This window comes from Cetorhinus maximus, chromosome 10 (assembly GCF_964194155.1).
Source record: "Cetorhinus maximus chromosome 10, sCetMax3.hap1.1, whole genome shotgun sequence".
Lineage (NCBI taxonomy): Eukaryota > Metazoa > Chordata > Chondrichthyes > Lamniformes > Cetorhinidae > Cetorhinus > Cetorhinus maximus.
Genome location: NC_135888.1, coordinates 125,817,677 through 125,838,028, shown reverse-complemented (window position 1 = coordinate 125,838,028; position 20,352 = coordinate 125,817,677). Strand labels below are relative to the sequence as shown.

The window sequence follows — 20,352 nt, the reverse complement described above, 5'->3', positions numbered from 1 at the left end:
TAACTTCACTGCATTATAACTGCAGACATGTATTATGGAATGTTAAATATTGTGTGTAATTTTGGCTGTAGAACCAAGTCCCAGGAAGGCACCAATGGTGTCTAGTCATAATATTCAGGTAATGCTGGATAACTTGCTATAGTATCATTTTGTCATAGTCATGTATTTCAGAATGATCAGTCCAATTAATCTGTTCTTCAACTAAGTCACTGAGAGATATATCTATATGTTGCCATTTAACAGCCATTATTTCTTGCAGGTGTCAGAGAATTGTCAGTTTCTTGCAGTTTCTAATACAATCGTCTACACAAGACAATTTTTTTTTCTGAAACGTATATTTAGTTTCTCTTGCCTTGAGTCTACATCCCCAGTTCTATATACAGCCAAAAACATATTTTTCTCCAACTAACCAAATGGTTTGAAATACAATTAAAATTTGATCAACTCTCCTTTATCATTCTTCTTGAGAGAAAAATTCTGAAGTGCACATTATTCTTCAGTCAAGCACTCCTAAGTGTTGGCATGAACATTACATCCCAATGTTAAATCTTCTCTAATAGCATGATATTCATTTTGAAGCATGGGACCTCGAGGGCATTTACAATTTTACAGTTTCACCTTTTGCTATGCAATCTGATATGCTGTTCTCTTTTAGACTCCCACATTTATGGCATTACTGATCTCTCTTCATCTGCAACGTACTCATGAAAAGTACATATTTGCTGCTATCTTTGGTCAAATCTCATCATTTTACTTGCAATTTTTTTTCTCTTTATTCGTTCACGGGATGTGGGCGTGACAAAAGTGGATCCATCACTTTTCTGCCCATAATCTCAACACCTCCAAGTCTTTTTTGATTGCTTCTGCTCATCTACCTCTACTGCTTTAGTGTCATCTGCAAACTTGGGTATCTTTAAACAGACTCCAGTAACCAATATTTATAAAACCGAGTCAGCCCAAACTCCAATCTTGCATGGCTCAAAAGGCATACAATGGAACTAGACAATTAATGGTATGCTGACTACTAAAATTATATTTTTGCTTCAGTTTAAGCCTTGGCAAATCAAACACTTGGAAAAACTCTCAACACCTTGCATTTACATTATGTAGAATTTATTTCATGTGCTACTTTTACCTTCAACAAACACAAGGAACTTAAAGTCTTCTTTATCACAAAGATTGAGAGCAGCCTTTCAGCTACCTTCATTGCTTCTCACGATTCCCCTCGTCAGCTAAACCAGACCTTCCCCCAGCCTTGAACCCACATATATATTTAGTTTCTCTTTTACCTCTATTCATGCCCTCTCTGAGCTCATCTTGTCCATGAGACCTACCTTCTGCTCCTTGATTACATTGACAGTAAAGTGCTGACTACCCAACTTCTCTTTTGGGCCTCTATAGTAGCTGATGTAAATGCCTCCCTCCCAATTTCAACACCACCATTGCCATTCATTCCTCAAAAAAAAAAACCCTCAACCCCATTCTTTCAAACTACTGCAGCATCCTCAACCTCCCTTTTCTCTCCCAAGTTCATGACAGTGTTGTTGTTTTGCACCTCCGTGCTCATCTTTGCTGCACCTCAATGTTTGAAACTCTTCAATCAGTTTTCTGACTCTGCCACATCATTTAAGCAGACCTAAATCAAGTCTTAAATAATATCCTTGTGAATGTGATGTGCTGCATTATCCATGTCTTCTTTGACCACTCTTCATCCTTTTTCACTGCAGCGAAAACATCCCTGCTTGCCTCCACACCAATTGCAGCCAGACCATCTCCAGCGATTGTTTCCTTTCCAGCCCTCACATCACTGTCTATATCATCATCACGGACCTAGCCTTGGCTCCATCCTCTTCATCCACATGCTGCACAGGACAATAAAACTTAAAGACACTGGGACACACTCAGCTGAGAATGAGTGGGCTGTCTTATGAGGAAAGGTTGGACAGACTGAGCTTGTTTCCACTGGAGTTTCGAAGAGTGAGGGGTGATTTGATTGAAGTATACAAGGTCCTGAACAGCCTCGACAAGGTGGACATTGAAAGGATGTTTCCTCTTGTGGGCGAGTCCAGAACTAGGGGGCACTGTTTTAAAATTAGGCGTTGCTCTTTTAGGACAAAGATGAGGAGAATTTTTTTCTCTGAGGGTTGTGCGACTTTGGAATTCTCTGCCTCAGAAGGGGGTGCAGGCGGGGTCATCGAATATTTTTAAGGCAGAGGTAGATAGATTCTTGTTAGGTAAGGGAATCAAAGGTTAATCAGGGTTAGATGGGAATGTAGAAATCGAAACACAAGATCAGCCATGATCTTATTGAATGGCGGAGCAGGCTCAAGGGGCCGGATGGTCTACTCCTGTTCCTATTTCTTATGTCAGCTTTCATATGTATCTGATGAGACCAAGCTCTAACACTCTGCCTTTTTGTCCACTTCTGTGCTGCTTCTGAGTTGTCAGAATGCTCGTCCAAAATCTAGTCTTGGTTGAGTCACAGTTAACAGTCAAACAAAAAATGGGAACACTGAAGCTATCGTTGCTAGCTACTGTCAAAAATTCCATACCCTCACCTCAAGTTCCGTCCTCTTCCCTGACCACCATCAAACTGAACTGATTTGAAATTTCAGCATCATATTCAACCTTTAGTTGAGTTTCTAGCTCCTACATCATGCCTACTAGTGAAACTCTGTTGCCCTCCTTCTACCCAGCGCCATCCCTCACCTATCATTTTAACTTCCAGGCTCACAATAGTTTCCAATGCACAATACCTCAAAATTAAACATTTTGTCCTTTTGTTTAAATCCCTTTAAGACCTAGCTGCTCTCTATCTTTTCTATATTAGAAGGTGTTAAATAAATGCAAGTTGTTTTTGGGAATAAAAGCAAAAGTGGAATGTTCATTACCTGTGAAGCTTCTCCACCAGCTCCAAACTGGCTTGAACTGGTTTGCGTCCCATCAGGCTGACTTCCACCCAGTGGCCCAAGTCGTTGCTTTACTGATGCATTTGTTAGTACAAAAGATCCTGGGCTTTGGTTTCGGTTTAATATCTGGAACATAGATAAAATGATCATGGGAGTAAGAATTCAACACATAACTTCTTTATTCACACTCATTTTTTAGGATTTTATAGCCATATGTTTGTATATTCTGAACATGATCCTTGGACCTATGGAAACTTTGTATCAAAAATAGGCCAGATTAGATGAAAATAACCTCTCAGGTCAGAGTCATTAAACACAGAAAGAGGCTAGTCAGCCCATTGAGTCCATGCTGGTTATAGGGTCCAAAAATTTATAAAGTAATTTTATCCCAAAGAAGTGGGGAAGGTGGTGGCGTAGTGGTATCGTCACTGGACTAGTAATCCAGAAACCCAGGGTAATGCTCTAGGGACCTGGGCTCGAGTCCCACCAGGGCAGATAGTGAGATTTGAATTCAATAAAAATCTGAAATAAAAAAATCTAATGATGATCATAAAACCATTGTCGATTGTTGTAAAAACCCATTTGGTTCATTAATATCCTTTAGGGAAGGGAATCTGCTGTCCTTACCTCGTCTGGCCTACATGTGACTCCAGACCCATAGCAATGTGGTTGACTCTTAAATGCCCTTTGAAATGGCCCAGTAAGCCACTCAGTTCTCAAGGGCAATTAGGGATGGGGAGTAAATGCTGGCCTAGCCAGTGATACCCACATCCCATGAATGAATAAAGTGATAAAATTGTCCATAAAAGGAGTTACTGCAATAACTTATCCTTTGCAATGTTACAAGCACAAGATTTAATATATACAAATTAACTAATTAGGCTGATTAGAGGCAAACACAAATACCTAAACAAGAATCAGTGCAAAATATGTAGCACTGGTGAAATCACCAGCTGCCAATGTTTAGCAGAAACCAAATTTTTCCATTTCCTACTTATTCTTTTATTTCCAGTCCTGCTGGATATCACTCAAAATCCAGTTCTGCATGCCTTTTTTTCAAAAGAGGCACAGAAGCAAGAGAAAGGAGAGGGAGAAAAAGTGGTGGTTGGGGCACGCTAGAGGCAGACAGCTTTTGGTTGCACCAACCCCAAAAATCACTGAATCAAATCCTCTTTTCAAATTTACTGGCAAGAATGTTGAATGGTTTGAATAGGCCTTGAGCGAACGCTTTGGACATGTCAAAGGGTGTGGTAAGGCCCTTTTCTTCATCAGTGATTGCGCCTACAACAGTTCAGCCTTTCATTGCATTGAAGTCATAATTTGTGTAACTGCTTAATGTAAATAGATTGCAAAGCACCAAAATATTCTTTCACCTATCATATAAAATATATGGTTTCCTTCCTTTTATTATAAGGTCGGCCATCTTAATTTGCAACACATCTGATTTAGAAGGAAAGCACCTGTTTTTTGCCAACACTATAATGAGCTTCCTTATGTGTTTGGATACTACTTCTTCATGTAGGAAAAACACAATGGCACCCCACTTTTTCAATAATTTGTTCAAGGCTGAAATTCATTGAGGTAATTGTGTGTGAGAAGCTATATCATGCTGCTTTACATTGTAGCAAACAACAAACGTGTTAAAGTTCTGCCATAAATGTCCTACATTTTAATGAAAACACAGAATAGATTACAATCAATCATGGTTACTGGAAACTGAGCAGTTCTGGAATTTGTTTTGAACTTTCTACTTGGAGTCTAAGATACAAAAAAATTGACTTTCTATTTAAACAGGTTCACTTTTAACTAGAAGTGGCATTTATTACTTATGCAAATTTATAAGTCTTCAAAATAATGTGCATACGGAGTCCGCTCAAATGTACTTTATTTTTCCAATGGGATCTATGCTCATAGTTGATCTCCTTAAGGTGGCATTAAGTTAGATAAACTGAGTTATCAGTTTTGGTTTCCAGATAGGAAATTGAAAGATCTTTATACCAAATGCACAATATGCACCAGTCTGATTATTGAAGTGTTAGAAACACAGTAAAAAAGTAAAACAGTACCTTATGAACAGTGCTGTGCTGTGATACTGCTAACTGTTGTGTCTGTACTTGCTGATGCTGTTGTTGATGTTGAACTCCGTTGTTCTCTCTGTGCCAGTATACCCTAATAAATCTGTTGTTCAATACTGCTGCAGTGCTGGAAATAGCCCGTTTCGCCTCTTCGTTATGTGAGTATTGAATGAGAGCTGCTTCTGGATCACCACCAAAGGCAACCTGTGGGATACAATGGAGGGGGGCGGTTGGAAACAATACATTGAATATAATGTTGGTACATTCATTTGAGAAAATAATAGCTTTAGGTTCTAGTTGTGCCTACCATTGGGAATGGTGTTCAGCTGATCAAAGCCGGACTCCTTTGTTTCATCATTAAAACTACAGCTCACACAAAGCTAGCTGAAATGTTTTAAGACTCCTGCACTAGTCATAGAAGTGTCGTCATTTTTTTCCAAGATAAAAATGTCATCCTGGTAAATCATTTAACTTGTCTATTTTGCTACAGTGCAATGGTTATTGACTCAAATGTTAAGCCAACAAAACTTTGTGCTGGAGATCAAACTATGTGGCTGCAACACCAATATTCCAACTGCCCCATTTTTGATCCTGACATGTCGTTCAAGTTTGGAGGCAGTTTTTTTTCAAACAATATGTTTTAAAACCACCAAGGAAACAGACCATACGAGGTTTAGTGATGAGTAATAACCAGAATTAGTTAACAACAAATAGTAAGGGAACATCATGAATGGTGACCATTACATGATTGCAAGTTGATAGTGGGTTTGAAGAAGAGATGGAAGTGTCAAAAACCAAAGTTTAAAGTTTAATTTTCAGAAAGATGAGAAATAAATTGACCCAGTTTCCATCTTAGCCTGCACCAGGTCCTGCTCACTCATCATCCGTTCTTCTTGACCAACAATGGCCCCTCGGCTCCCAATACCTCAAATTCAGAATCTTGAGCTAAAATACCTTCATGACCTCGCCTCTCCTCATCGCTGTATTTTTCTACGGTCCTGTAAAGATCCTCCATCAAACTTTCCATTCCTCTGCCTTTTGTGAAACCCTCCCTTCTTTCATTCACCATTCTGTCATGTCTTCAGCACTCTGGGCTCTGGAATTTATTCTCTAAACTGTTCTGTTTCCTCTTTAACAACCTCCTCAAACCTCCCTCTTTGACCTAGATTTTGGACCCCTCCTAACACCTTGCTCTTTGGCTGAGTGCCATTTTTGTCTGATTACACTTCCACGAGACCTTTTCCTATATTAAATGCACAATATATATGCAAAATGTTGTTCTATGCAGTAAAACCAATTCTCCAGTGTTTCGTCCATTAATTATTCTCAAATTAGAATGGTAGGTTTGAAGGGTAAGATTATAAGATTCATTTATCGAATGAGAAGAGAAAAACTCAAATCTGCATGACTAGTGCTGTGATATTCCCATATCCAAAAAAAGGCAGGTTCTCCATGTAAGCCTTAAATTTGTAATTACTAAAAAAAAAAAATCCTCCATTTTTATTCTCTCATTAAAGCACTTTTAAAAGTACCCATTACTAATTGCTTCTGTGAATTGCTATACATCTGTTTTGGAGTCCTAGACGGAGGCCATTCCACCCCTGAGTCTATGCCAGCTCTCCGTGGAGCAATCCAGTCAATACCATTATCCCGCTCTATCCCTGTAGTACAACAAAGTTTATTTCCTTGAACTGCCCATCCAATTTTCATCTGCGTAGGCAGTGAGTTCCAGGTCATTGACACTTGCTGCATAAAAAAGTTCTTCCTCATATCTCCCCTGCATCTCTTGCCCAAAACCTTAAATCTATACCCTCTCTTCTTAGGCAGTCCCTCAGAATCGAGAATGACTTGCTTCCACTCCTTTTCTCCATGGGTTCTGAAATGACCAATGAGTCCAGTGCATGATCTGCAGACTCTGTCACATGTGGAGCTTGAAGGATCGGGAGATAAGGCGTTTGGAGGTTTGTGCACTCTCTCCGACACCTTAAATTCGCTGTAGCATGCTCCCAAAGTCTCTTGACGTGTTTGGTGCCTTCCTGAATGAACCTTCTCTAATTTGATCGATCACAAGCCAGAGACTCCCTTGATTCGGCAGGAATGTTTGATCTCTTCAGGAATGCTTTGAAGAGATTGCTGTCCTCCTGGAGTCTCCTGCTGCAACTGAGTTCAGAGTGGAACAGTTGCTTTGGGGGTCTGGTGTTAGGCATATGAATGACATGTCTCTGCCCCTCCATCAATTAAGATCAATGATGAGATCCTGGAAAATGTTCCCTAGTCCTTGTACCATCAGCTAATGGGAACCGTTTTCTTTATCGACCTTATCAAAAGCTGTCATAATCTTGTGGAGCTCTATCAAATCTCCGCTCAACCTCCTCTGCTCCAAGCAGAACAAGCCTAGTTTTTCCAACCTAACCTTGTAGCTAAAATCCCCCATCCTTGGAACCATACCATTAAATCAGGAGAATTTTTTTTTAGGCCAACCCCAAACTGGATGGCAAATTTTCTGAGCTTTATTACCCCTCCTCAACCCTCCAGTAAACTTAGATACTGTTTCACAAAGTAAGCATTCATATACTAAATACACTCTCTTGTGGTTAACTACTGTCTTTTCACTTCTAGAGCCAGCATCCGAATCCAGCCCAATGCTTCTTACTCATCATGATACAAGTCAAACCAATTGGCTGCACTGATCACTGATTTGCCACCAATATTCAGAGAGAGTAAAAAGATAGCTTCCATGGGAAGTATAAAGTTCACTTTGAATTTTGCTTTCAAAGTCTGGAGTTAAAGCACATAAATGGTAGAGTTATAGATGCATATTTACAAACAGCGAACTAACCAAAAATACAAAGCTGTGTGTGTCCCAAGCTTATATTCTCAGCACTCTTGTTTACAGTAGCAAGGTATGGACAACTTATGCAAACCAAGAAAAACAGCTGAACAGCTTCCACTTCCATTGCCTCTGATGAGTAATGGGCATCACCTGGCAAGTATAGCAGCAAGCAATGATCTCCAGCAGATTTGCCTTCAGCGGCAACTCCATTGGCTGGGTCGGGTGAGCTGAATGGGTGACGGCCGCATCCCTAAAGACATATTCTATGGTGAATTTGCTATCAGCATGAGGCCACATCTGCGATACAAGGATGTCTTCAAGTTGACTGGGATCGAAGTCAATGCCTGAGAAGTCCTCACTGCTGACTGGAGAGTCTGGGGATCAGCAGTCAGGAAAGGCGTGAAAAAAAAGAGGACAAAGCAAATGATCAGATGGCAGAAAAGAGCCCGACTGAAGGAAAAAACATCAGTCAACCTTGGACTAATGCTGTTCATCTGTGCCAGTTGTGGAAGGGACTGCCACTCGTGAACTGGCCCCTACAGCCACAACAGACAATGTTCAATACAGAAGTGACCTAAACCCTGGGCACAGTCCAGCATCTCCCATGACAGACGGATGCCAATATTTTGCACGTGGAACAGGCTTTGCACAGCTTGATGAAGCTGGGGGTCAAAAATAAGCTAATGTGCCAACGACCAGCACTAAAACCTCTCTCTTCAAGGTATAGATTTTCATCTGAAAGCAGGTGAACTGTTGAACAGTAATATCTAATATCATTGCTCCTTTACAAACAGAAGATAATGCCCCATTTATCAAGACTCAAGGAAAAAAAATTTTAATTCCTTATAAAACTATGTCAGTCTAAACTATGCCAGTCTCCTTACCTGAATGTTGACAATAGTACCAAATTTACTGAAATGCTCATTGAGCTGGGTGATGGTGTTCATTTCCCTTGGGATTTTGCGAACCTCTAGCTTTGTGTTATCATAGGTGTGTTGAGTTTTCTTCTGAAACCCTTGCTTGTTTTGATGGTTAAAATTTTGCCTGCTGATTTAAAATAAAGTACAACATTTACATTATGGCACCCAAGACCCAAGCATTTCGCAGTCTGGATAAGGATTTGCCATCAACAGTGGGCTAAAGTTAAAATTGGTTGTGTCAAAGATAGATTCCACACCAAATTTCAGTTTTGGAGAAGTGAATGAAATGTGAAATCAGTACATTCAAATGATTGCTACCAGAATATCTATCTTCCATTCATCTGATGTTGCAAAATATTAACAATTAGATGTTTTGAAATTCCTAAAATGAACAAATATATAATTTCCCCCCCAAAAATTCCAGAAATGTTACAGTGCATTGACACACCTGCACTCTATACCAAAGGAGGTAGGTTTGAACCCAAGAAATTCACAACACAGCAACCTTCCTATTTTAGCAGTCAAGGGAACATGCAAAGTAAAGACTAGACTTGTAATCAAAATTCAAACTAATGCTTCTCATCATGTTCTGTTCATTGCTCTTTTGACTTGGAAATGGAACACAAATCAAAGTGAAAAGTACTTGAGGAATTGTTTACATTAAAAGCAATCAAATCATCACATTAATAAATTAATCAGTATGGAATGGACGGTACGGTCAGTATAAATCCACAACAGGCTCATGAGAACAAATCCTTCTCTCTGCTGGTTGCAAGAGCCTGATGAAAAATCAAGCCTGAGCACTCAGTACCCAGTGCATCTGTCCACGCTAAACCCAATTTAGGGGTATTTATTCCATGAATGGGTATCATCCATTCCTTGCCCTAGAAAACACAAATATTCACAGTGCAACCTTACTTTTCCATCCAAGGCTTTTTTGTAGGTGGTCCATCCACAGACACTACAGTCCTTTTCCTAGGTTCTGGTTCAATAACTACACGTGAAACATTGTTGCTGGCTGTGGTAGCTATACAGATCTCCGCTTGATTAACTTTCACAGGCACTGGAGTATTGAAGAATAAAAAAATTAACATCCCTGTTAGCCATCTGAATACACAAATTATACCCAAATTCTATGCAGCGTAAAATACCTTACGAAATGTTACTTGGTTTCAGCTTGGATGCATTTTAAGTCAAAGCTACCCTAAGAACAATGCCATGATGTTCCAGATTCTCGGTTTATATCCTTGGCGTGCAGCTCCACAGAGAGGTAGAAATAGAAAGTGATGTCATGTTATCTCAGTGCAAAGACATTGTGCCGTGCTGATACAAAAACACTTCAGATGCACTTTGTGTCATATTATCTGCCTCCATCCTGTGGGGTTCATATGCAGTGAGACTGCTGCAGCTGATTCCAGTCTAATTAGCATTCAAGGGAGACAACCATCTCTAAACGCCAACCCAAAACATAAAATGGCCTGTGATTAGCCCAACCAATTGAACATGGGCATTGAAATCTGTGAGGAAATTGCTTAACTTAAACAAATTGTAATCTATTTCACTTTTATCAAGTCCATAAAAGCCCTCCCAGATTAAACCGGATAAAGAGAAGTTATTTGCTCTCAGTATTCTTTCTGTCAAGAACTTCACTGAGCCAAGTTGTAACAGAAAGCAGCATTCAGACCCAAATTCAAAACCAACAAGCTGAAACTATACCAACAATAAATCTTTGAGCTATGAGCTAATTCAAATTGTGACTATAATTAAATGTGGAGAGAATCGATTACATTTCAGGTCGATAACCCATTGAATGTTAACTCTGTTTCTCTCTCCACAGATGCTGCCAGTCCTACTGAGCAGTTCCAGCATTTTCTGTCTTTATTTGTTATTCCAGCATCCGCAGGGTTGTGCTTCAAACAATACGTAAACAATGGTTTACGCATCTGCTTGTAAATGCATGTTTTTGAATTTATAAACAATAATTAAGGGTAGCTTAAATTTCAATCATTAATTAGTAGGGGCACAGTGACAAGATAGAATCCAAAATTCAATGACAAATTCTAAGTGAGCTGGACAACCCAATAGCTCAATCTTTATATATTTTGTTATAAATTAGATTTATTAGATAATTGGGTATTTTGGCAGTGTAGAATCTCTTAAGTACCAGGGCCGCAGACATGGATTCACCCCACAAATCATCTTTTCCCCAATATAGACTCAAATTAAAAAGAGACAATCAGTCGTGCACCAGGTGTATTTTTTCCCCTATTCAAATGAATTACTTTAACTGCATAGTTCAACTCATTTGGACTGGAAATTTCTTGGTTATCTTTATGACCAATTAGGAAAATAAATTAACATTTTTGGAACAACTTCTAATTAATAGGCATGTTCAAAAACTGTTTTTGCAAGAAAATCATTTTGATCCATCTTAGCCTTGCCACAATTATCAGACACAAGATGCAACCAAAAGCATTTCAACAGTGTTTCTACCATTACATTTCAAATTAAGCATCATATAAATGCAAGGAATCTGCTAAGCATGTCTTAGACATCTTCAGAATGTACATCTAATTTAAAATTTCAGTCCTTACTAACTCCTAAATTATAACATAAATTCTGAACCAACACCACCTTGTAAATAAGAAATTCTGTTAATAGTTAAATACCACTTGCTAACTGCCTGCTACAAACAGCATCTTTTACCTCGTGAAGGGCCATCCATGGTGCTGGAAGTTAAACCAATCAGATTTGGACGTTCAGTCTGAACTCGTGGGATGTAGTGTCGATACTGAGGTCTGGCACCACCAGTAATACTGGGAGCTTCGGGGTTATACCCATCAGGCTCATAGTTATCTGAAACAGAAAAGCCTCATCATAATCTTTTATTGAGGCAAAGTGGCACAGCAATAAAGTTAGGAATCTGGTCATATTGCAATGGGTTCTTAGAAATACATTTTTAGAAGTCAAGGTAAAAGGAAACTGGAACCCAACTATATTCCATACCATGGTTGCCGACAATACCAGAAATTGTAATCAGTGATTCAATGCAACGGTCAAAACATTTAGTTGCTGTCAAGCAAGGGGGAAAAATTAACGTTTCAAACATCTCAAGTTAATATACACATATAACTAAAAATTTTATATACATACATAGTGAAACATTTTACATAACTTAGAAAAAAGTTCTAAAGACTGCAGTCCAATATCTCAGCTGGTTCAGGTGGCAAGTAGCCAAGACATACAGACCAAAGAGGTCTGAGATTCAGCTCCTGATCTGTGCGGAAACAGATCATTTCAACCAGGTTGATGGCAGAGGCACCACAATGGGCCTCCGTGCCCAGGGCCAGGAAAAGGAAAAAAATGAGCCAAAGTTCTTGCTCTCGATTGTTTTCCTTCATTCCCTGTTGGAAAGTGTTCAAGCATGCTCATTAGTTGATGATCACATCAGGGTTGGCTATGATTCCTCCACAGTAGCCTGCTGACACTCATCAACAAGGATCACAGATGTAAAAGGCCACTGGGGTGAAAAGGCAGCATGCAAGCAGCACGTTGTGGAACTAGACCCAAGAACGGACACCTTCAGGCAAGGAGAGGACAAAATTGGCAAAATTACTTTTGGGAATATAAGGCTATGATTTATAAGTCTAAGGAGATAGCAGTGATATTTAAATTGTGCCAAACCCCATCTGGACTCCAGCTTTTGGTTTCCATGGACAAAAATTTAACCACTGGGCAGGGAATACACCCCCACTGAAATCAGCAGCGCAGCACTCTGTGGATCAGGTGGCCACTACTGAGGCTACAAGCAATTCCACAAGTCAGTGGTTGAGCCAGGATGCTGCTAAGTGTGGGGAGCGTTGCAGTGGGGACAACAGCACAGGCTCCAGGGTGTGGGGATCTTCATGAAGAGACTGGGGGAATGGGGAGGGGATGGCATGATGGTGGGTGTGAGGGAGCAAAGGGCGGGAAGGTGATCCTGAAAAAGGGCCAATGATTGAGAGTCCTCAACCCGAGGCCTGAGGAGTGCACCCTGCCTGGTTTCATCCTGTTCTTGATCTCCTCTTGCCGGCCTCAAAATTGCAGCCAGGTGGGAAGCAATCCTCAAGTGAGTTACAAATTGCAGCTGGTGTAATAAGCATGCATCTTTTGCTTCCCTCATCACTGCATCACCTGTTCCCTCACAACAACCCAATCCTTGTGACTTTTTTCTTTCAGGTATCCATGAAATGCTACCTGGCCCAACCAAGAAGAATGAGAAGACACCAAAGGAAAAGAAACACCACTCAATTTCACCTTTGCAGCCACCAGCCCAAATACTGGCACTGTGCATTCCTTAGAGGATTGCACTGAAGTGGCATCTGCATATGCGGTCACGGCAGACATGAGTAGTCCAGAACCAGGGCAGGAAGCAAGGGATAGCGCAGGGGCCACTGCCAGGTGGATGAGGTCTCACATGAATTCTACCCCAAAGGACTCAGGTGAGCACATTAATTGGGCAGACTACAAAAAGCATCTGATGGGTATGCACAATAAAATACCTGGTGTATTCTACCAGAAAGCCTGTGAGCAATGTCAAGGGGCACAGAGGATTCCAGCACCACCTTCCTGCAGGGCCTTGCACAGAGCTTAGAGTTCATCCTTTCGAGCATGGAAGTGGTGGCCAGCTCCATTAACATATGCTGACCTTGCATGTCTTAACTCTGATATTCCACTGCATCACCCAGATGTTGAGAGACTTCTGTTAGCGCTGCAATAGGAGCTGAGACATTGACCATCACACACTACTCAAATACTGCTATCTAGGCAGCCAGTCCTAATTTATCCCAGCCAAAGTGTTTTTAGATTGTCCTGAGCTTATCACTCACAAGGAACATAGTATGAAGTTATTGCATTACATATGGGCTGATCTCCCATCCCCAATTTTATTTCGTTATTATATGGATGAGCAAATACTGTGTGCTGGAGGTTTTCCTGTAGGCTTTTCATTGCTTTACTTAGTAGGCACAAGATACAAAATTGACAGGCAGCAAAAGGTCAGCTGGTCCAACAACCCTGCCCCACACCATGGTGGCCGGATCAAATTAGCGATTATGAAACAAAGGTGGAGCTATAAATGGAGTCGAGATAAGGATCGGCCATGATCTAACTAAGTGGCAGACTGGGCTCTAGAGACTATATTGGCCTGCTCTTCTGATTTTCCCCATTCTCATTGCATCATGAGATTGCCAGAATGGTAAAAGGTGGTGAACCAGATGGATCTTGATTTTTTCTCAACTTAAAATTCCTACGTATATAATTGGAAAAATCATCACAATGCAATCTTTGTTCTGGGGTTTACTATACAGCATCTTAGTATCATTTCTAGACATGTCACTTGTTTCATCACGAGGCTCCAGGTGGCAGAACAAGTGAATGTAACTCTAAGTTGCAGTAAGCAGCTTCTGCACTCAAAGAACCGATTATGCAATTGCAACATTTTAATTTTACAAGGTGACTTGAATGAAGCTGTCCTGATTAATACTATATGCCCCCACCCCGGGAGCGAAGTAGAAAATACATGAACTTTTTAAAGCAACAATAGAAGGCAGAACTACTGAATCAAAAAAATAAAAGTTGTGAAACCTAATAGAATGGCGGATACATATTCAGTAGGAACCTTCCAAAAGAAATCGGATAAATACTTCTTCAAGGAGAAAAATAATTGCACAGATATGGAGAAAGAGCAGGGGAGTGGATCTAAATGGACTGCTCACCGAAAGATCTGGCACAGACTCAATGGACTGAATGGCCTCCTTCTGTGCTGTACCTTTCTATGATCCTATGGCAGGGAAAGACACAAGGAAAACAGGCACCAAGAGAATGCACAAAGGTGGCATTTGTATACAATATGGTCTGGTTTGATTTATAAATATAATTTGGGGTGTTTATCTTGTGGTGAGTTTTATTTCCGCAATGTGGTCAAACGAATACTGTGATGATCAATAACCGAAGGAAAGTTATGGTACTATTGGTGAATAGCAAACTGAAGTTCCATTTACTGTATCACAGTCAAGATGAGTTGCTCACAAATATCCAGGCCAGAAAAGGGCTGCTGCCCTGTCCCGCTTCTCAACTACTCATCATACAGCTGATGTCAAAGGTTATGCCCTTCTGATGGCGAGGTTGTGCAGCATACAGCAGAATAGCACGAGTCTTGACACCAACTCTGCCGAATCCAGCAGGGCTCCCATAGGGCATTCCAGACAGTGTAAATATTGTTTCACAACCCAAAGGGTGAGTCATGAGCCACATGATCAAAGGATAGCCCTCGTTGCTCAGTAGCCATACTTTAGTTTGTTGCGGTGGTTCAAATGCAGATGATACAGTGGACTGTTGCAGAATGAAGGTATTGTGACTGCTGCCAGGATGCCAGGCACTGGGGGAAGACTGTGGAATCCCTTTCATTTGCAGTACATTTAAGAGTTGAGATGCAGTGCCCATGAAGAAATGTGCATGCAATCAATGGCATGCTGAATGCATGTTTAGCCGTGCGTGTTTAAGACAAGGTATTAGCTCCAATGTTGAGCTCCAAAATGGCAACGCTGGTGTCAAATCAGCGAAAACGGTGATGGTCAATAGCCAAAGGAAGGTTACGGACTATTTGTGAAATTGCCTGTTCTGCATACTTCCAGCAGCCACCCACTGTGCACCACTAAAGCCCTCACCAAAATGAATGTGGCACAACTCACACCAGAAATGTGCGCACATGCCGCAGATACCATTTTGGACATCTAAGGCCAGCCATAGCACCCGAGAAAAATGGATACTACAGATTAATTTTTCAACTTCTAACTTCTTTCAGAGTGAAATGATTAACAACAGTTACACAAAATATAGGAGGTTTTAAAGACAAGTAATATGTAAATAAAAACTACCATGCTATTTATAAAGTGTCAACCACAATGAGAAATAAATAATACAGATTCAACAAAAACAGAGATATAAGTAATTTCTAAAGTTCTCATACAACTTTATGGCATTTTACAATACACAGCAAGTTATAAAAAGCATAAATAAAACCTAATTAAATTCACAAACTCCCACAACCCAATGCTGAAGTTCAGATTCAGGGAAGTGAGGCTCAGTTCTCAGGGAGAAGCACCAAAACTGCCTCAATGTTGCAATAAAATACATTCTATATACAACATCACACATTATAGGCAGATATTAACTCTCCATTGCTCCAGTTTGTTTCTTTCCCCTCCCAGTTTGTGTTTCTCCTTTTTACTCTCTCCCTCCTCTTCCTAATTCCAGTTGCTCTCTCAGAACAAGTTTGCATGCAACTTTCATTGGCCGAAAAGCCATCATTCTCAAAACCAGAGAAATTCTGAGCAGCTGGGAAGCCAGGAGGACTCAGATAAGGCTTAGTTGAAAGCCACACCATCCCAGCTACTACACTTGCATGAATCATATATATAAGGATTGTTCCTCCTGTGACAACAGCAGCAACACTCATAAGACCAATTGCCCATTCTGGCAGACTCCCGCCCAAAGAGGGAGGGTTGAGAACTCTGTTACCATAAAGTCATGTTTCTCAAACATTTTCTCTCTAATCTGTTTGCAGAAAGGGGTATAATTCCTACATGACTCTCCCACCTCCCTCCCAGTTTTCCACCTCCTTGTCTGGTTCTTCTATTCTGATGTGGTTGCCACTCCCCATCTAACTCCCACCAATTTACACACACTTCCCATTCATCTGGCACCAGCTACCAGCAGTCTACTACTATTACTCCCTTTTTCATTTCTACTTTCCCATCATTCAGTAAAATGAAAAGTGGAGATAACAGATGGAAAATGTTGCACAGAAAATAGGAGGAAGAGATAAAAACAATAAGAAAGAGGACAGTAAGAGGGGAATCGGGGAGTGAAAGGTGGTAAGGAAGGTAAAGGAGGAGAAAAAGAGCAGTGAAGGAGAACACAAAGAGGGATACAAGTAAAAGGTAAAGAAGGAGAAAACAAAGTGAATATAATAGTGGCAGCTGAGCATCAAGGTCAGTCAAGGTGACAACTCAAACACAGATCGTCAGGACATCTTAGAGCACTTTACAGACAATGAATTATTTATGGTGTTGTCACAGTTGGCAGAAGCCAATTTTTGCAGAGCAAGGTCCCACAACAGCAAATGGGACAAATAAACAGACGATCTCTTTTTGTTGGTCTTGTGGGGTATTACCTAGGAGACTGGGAAAACTCTCCTGCTCATCTTAAGGCAGGTTTGGGTGAGTTTAAGATCCTTTTTGAAAGTTAGTATCTTACTTATTGCAGCACTGCTTTGAATTTTAGTAGTAATCTTCAAGGTATTCCAAGCCAGGCTCCGATAACCATGGTACAGATAAAACTGCAAAAATATTCTGTGCCTTATTTACATTATCAACACCCTTGTTGTTATTTTTGATCTCTGTTTATTTAGCCAAGGGTCAGTTTGGTTCAGTGGTAGTATTTTTGCTTCTAAGTCAGAAGCAGAGGATCATTGGTAGAATCTCCACTTCAAGACTCTAGAGACTTGAGAATATAATCTACACTAATACTTCAGTGCACTACTGAGGAAGGACTACACTGTCAGAGATAATGTCCTTCAGATGAAATATTAAATGGATCTCAGAGGTTTAAAAAAATCCCACAACATTATTCATAAGAGGAGCTGAGGACATCTTCAGTGCCATGGCCAACATTTATCCTTCAACCAAAATCAGTAAAATGGAATTCCATCTCATTTATCTCACTGCTATTTGTCGAACCTTGCTGCGCACTGCCATCATCTCCCTGCTTCTAAAAATTCTCATCCTTCTTTCCAAATCCCTCCATGGCTTCCTTGCCTCTACTTCTGAGATCTCAGCACTACTCTTATGGATCCTCAATTTTCAGTGCTCCACCATAGGCAGCCATAACCTAAGATGCTTTAGTCCTTAAGCTCTGGAAGTCCTTCCCTAATTGCTCTACCTCTATCTTCTCCAAAAGACTCCTTGAAACCTAGCTCCTTAACCAAGCTTTTTTCCACCTTTTGTGTGGTTCAGTGTCAATTTTTGTTTGATAACACTACTGTGAAGCACCTTAGCATATTTAACATAGTAAAATATCCTATGTAAATGCAAGTCATTGTTGTCACATTATAACAGTGACTTCACTTCACCAGGAGCTTTATTCCCTGTAAAATGCTTTAATTAGCAAGAGAAGTTATATAAATGCAGGTCCTTCTTCTTAAAAAGATTCTGCCATATTTTTCTCCTTATTGGATGATTGAGTACTCATTTCTCTAAGGAATCCGAACTGCATTGAAAGAACAAAGGCTACAGTAACTTTAAAGCCTCATATTTCTGGCAAAAAAAAACACTTTTCAAGCTACCATGAATCAGAATGAATTGGATTCTGGGAGAGAGCAGGAGTATGGCACTGAGATAGAGGATCAGCCATGATAAATTGAATGGTGGTGCAGGTTCAAAGGGCCGAATGACCTATTCTGCTCCTATTTTCTATGACGTTATGCTTTCTTTAGTAAATGCCTGAAAGTTGGCTGATTAAATGATGATGCCCTGCATCCGACTGCATAGCTAAAATTTGATATTTACATCCATGACAAAAATTCAATGAAGCTATAAATTTCACAAAATCATGCTTGATGTACAAGCGCACAACCATAGTAAGTGCCAACAGCCCACAAACAAAAAAAAAACACAAATAGAAGAGTATAAAAGTTTTAAAATCTCAGCCAGAAAGTTAAAGCATATAATTTTGATAAGCTGACAATAGATTGAAAGATTGACAAATTTAGGGCTTTTACATGGAAAGGTAATTATTAACATGCCAGTACTACAAATTAAAAATACTTGTATGCTCTGGAGACAAGCAGAAAATTATTTTCATCCTAGCTTATAAATAAGATAACAACTACTTACATTCTGAAGTCACATACGGTGGATACTGAGGTAAAGGTGGGGGCCTTAATCCTGGAGGTGGCAATGTATGTACTGTACTGGTCCCAGAGACTTCAATGCTGTCTGCACCGCTCTTTGGGATTGGATGTGGTCCTACATAGACAACACAGGACATTCAGTTATTAGCATTGTCAAGTACAATGCAATACAAAAAGATACATCCATTTATTCAGCAATCATCCATCATGTTGCACTTTCGATTACCAACTGTCTTTCAAAATGACCATATTACCCATTCACAACCACTTACACAGAATCTTTACAGTGCAGAAGGCAGCCATGCAGCCCATCGAGTCTGCACTGGCTCCCTGAAAGAGCATTTTAGCTAGTCCCACTCCCCTGTCTTATCCCCATAATCTTTCACATAGTCTCTTTTCAGATAGCAATCCAATTCCCTTTTGAATATCTCGATCGAGCCTGCCTCCACCACCCTCTCAGGAAGTTTGTTCCAGATGCCAACTACCCTCTGGGTGAAAAAAAATTCCTCCCATCACTTTTACTCCTTTTGCAGATGATTTTGAATCTCTGCCCTCGAATTCTTGATGCTCTCGAGTAGGAACAGTTTTTCACTATTTACCCTGTCTATACCCCTCAGGATCTTGAATACCTCTATCAAGTCTCCTCTCAGCCTTCTTTTCTCCAAAGAAAACAGTCCTAACTGTTCCAATCGATCCTCATAGCTACAGTTCTTTATCCCTGGAATTATTCTTGTGAATCTCCTCTGTACTCTCTCCAATTCCTTCACATCCTTCCTCAAGTTATGGCACCCAGAACTAGATGCAGTGTTCCAGATGAGGCCTAACTGGTGCCTTATATGCACATGTTTATATGTACATATTTATGCACATGTACACCATGTACTTCCTTCAGAGTTTCTCCCTTTATTTTATACTGTCTCTTCACGTTCTTCCTGCCAAGATGAATCACCTCATACTTCTCTACATTGAATCTCATCTGCCACTTGGGTAAAGGTAGCATTTCTAGCACCTCCTTCTTCCAATCCACCAACATGTCTATGTCCTTTTGAGTTCAAGACTCCCCTCATCACAGTTTCCGTTTCCAGTCTTCATATCATCTGCAAAATTTTGAAATTATGTCCTGAACACCACAGTCTAGGTCATTAATATATAGCAGGAAGAGCAAGGGTCCCAAGACTGACCCCTAGGGAACTCCACAACAAACCTTCCTCCAATCTGAAAAACAACCATTTATCATTACTCTGTTTTCTGTCACTCGACCAATTTCTTATCCAAGTGCCTACTTTCCCTTTTATTCCATGAGCTAGAATTTTGCTCACAAGTCTGATTTGTGGCACTGTATCAAATGCCTTTTGAAAATTCAAGTACACCACATCAACAGCATTGCTCTTATCAACCTTCTCTATTACTCCTCAAAAAAACTCCAACAAGTTCATTACATATGATTTTCCCTGAATAAATCCATGCTGACTTTCACTAATTATTCTGCACTTGTCTAAGTGATTTTGTCCTGAACTATCATTCCCAAAAGTTTCCCTACCACTCAAGTCAAGCTGACTGGTCTGTAGTTGCCAGCTTTATTCTTGCACCCCTTGTTGAACATTCGCAGTTCTCCAGTCCTCTGGCACCACCCATGTCCAAGGAAGACTGGAAAATTATCACT

General features: G+C 40.3%; 1 protein-coding gene across 4 annotated transcripts in view; it reads right to left on the bottom strand.

Moving 5' to 3' along the window:
* Positions 1–20,352, bottom strand: part of rbm27 (RNA binding motif protein 27) — a 164,745-nt gene that overhangs the window by 95,003 nt on the left and 49,390 nt on the right. For all 4 annotated transcript variants that reach the window (XM_078551101.1, XM_078551104.1, XM_078551103.1 and 1 more), the window contains exons 8-13: positions 18,673–18,804; positions 11,444–11,593; positions 9,656–9,800; positions 8,702–8,864; positions 4,976–5,188; positions 2,892–3,035 (exon numbers count right to left, since the gene is read on the bottom strand). In XM_078551101.1, coding sequence (XP_078407227.1) covers positions 2,892–3,035; positions 4,976–5,188; positions 8,702–8,864; positions 9,656–9,800; positions 11,444–11,593; positions 18,673–18,804 — 947 coding nt within the window. The remainder of the gene's footprint in view (positions 1–2,891; positions 3,036–4,975; positions 5,189–8,701; positions 8,865–9,655; positions 9,801–11,443; positions 11,594–18,672; positions 18,805–20,352) is intronic.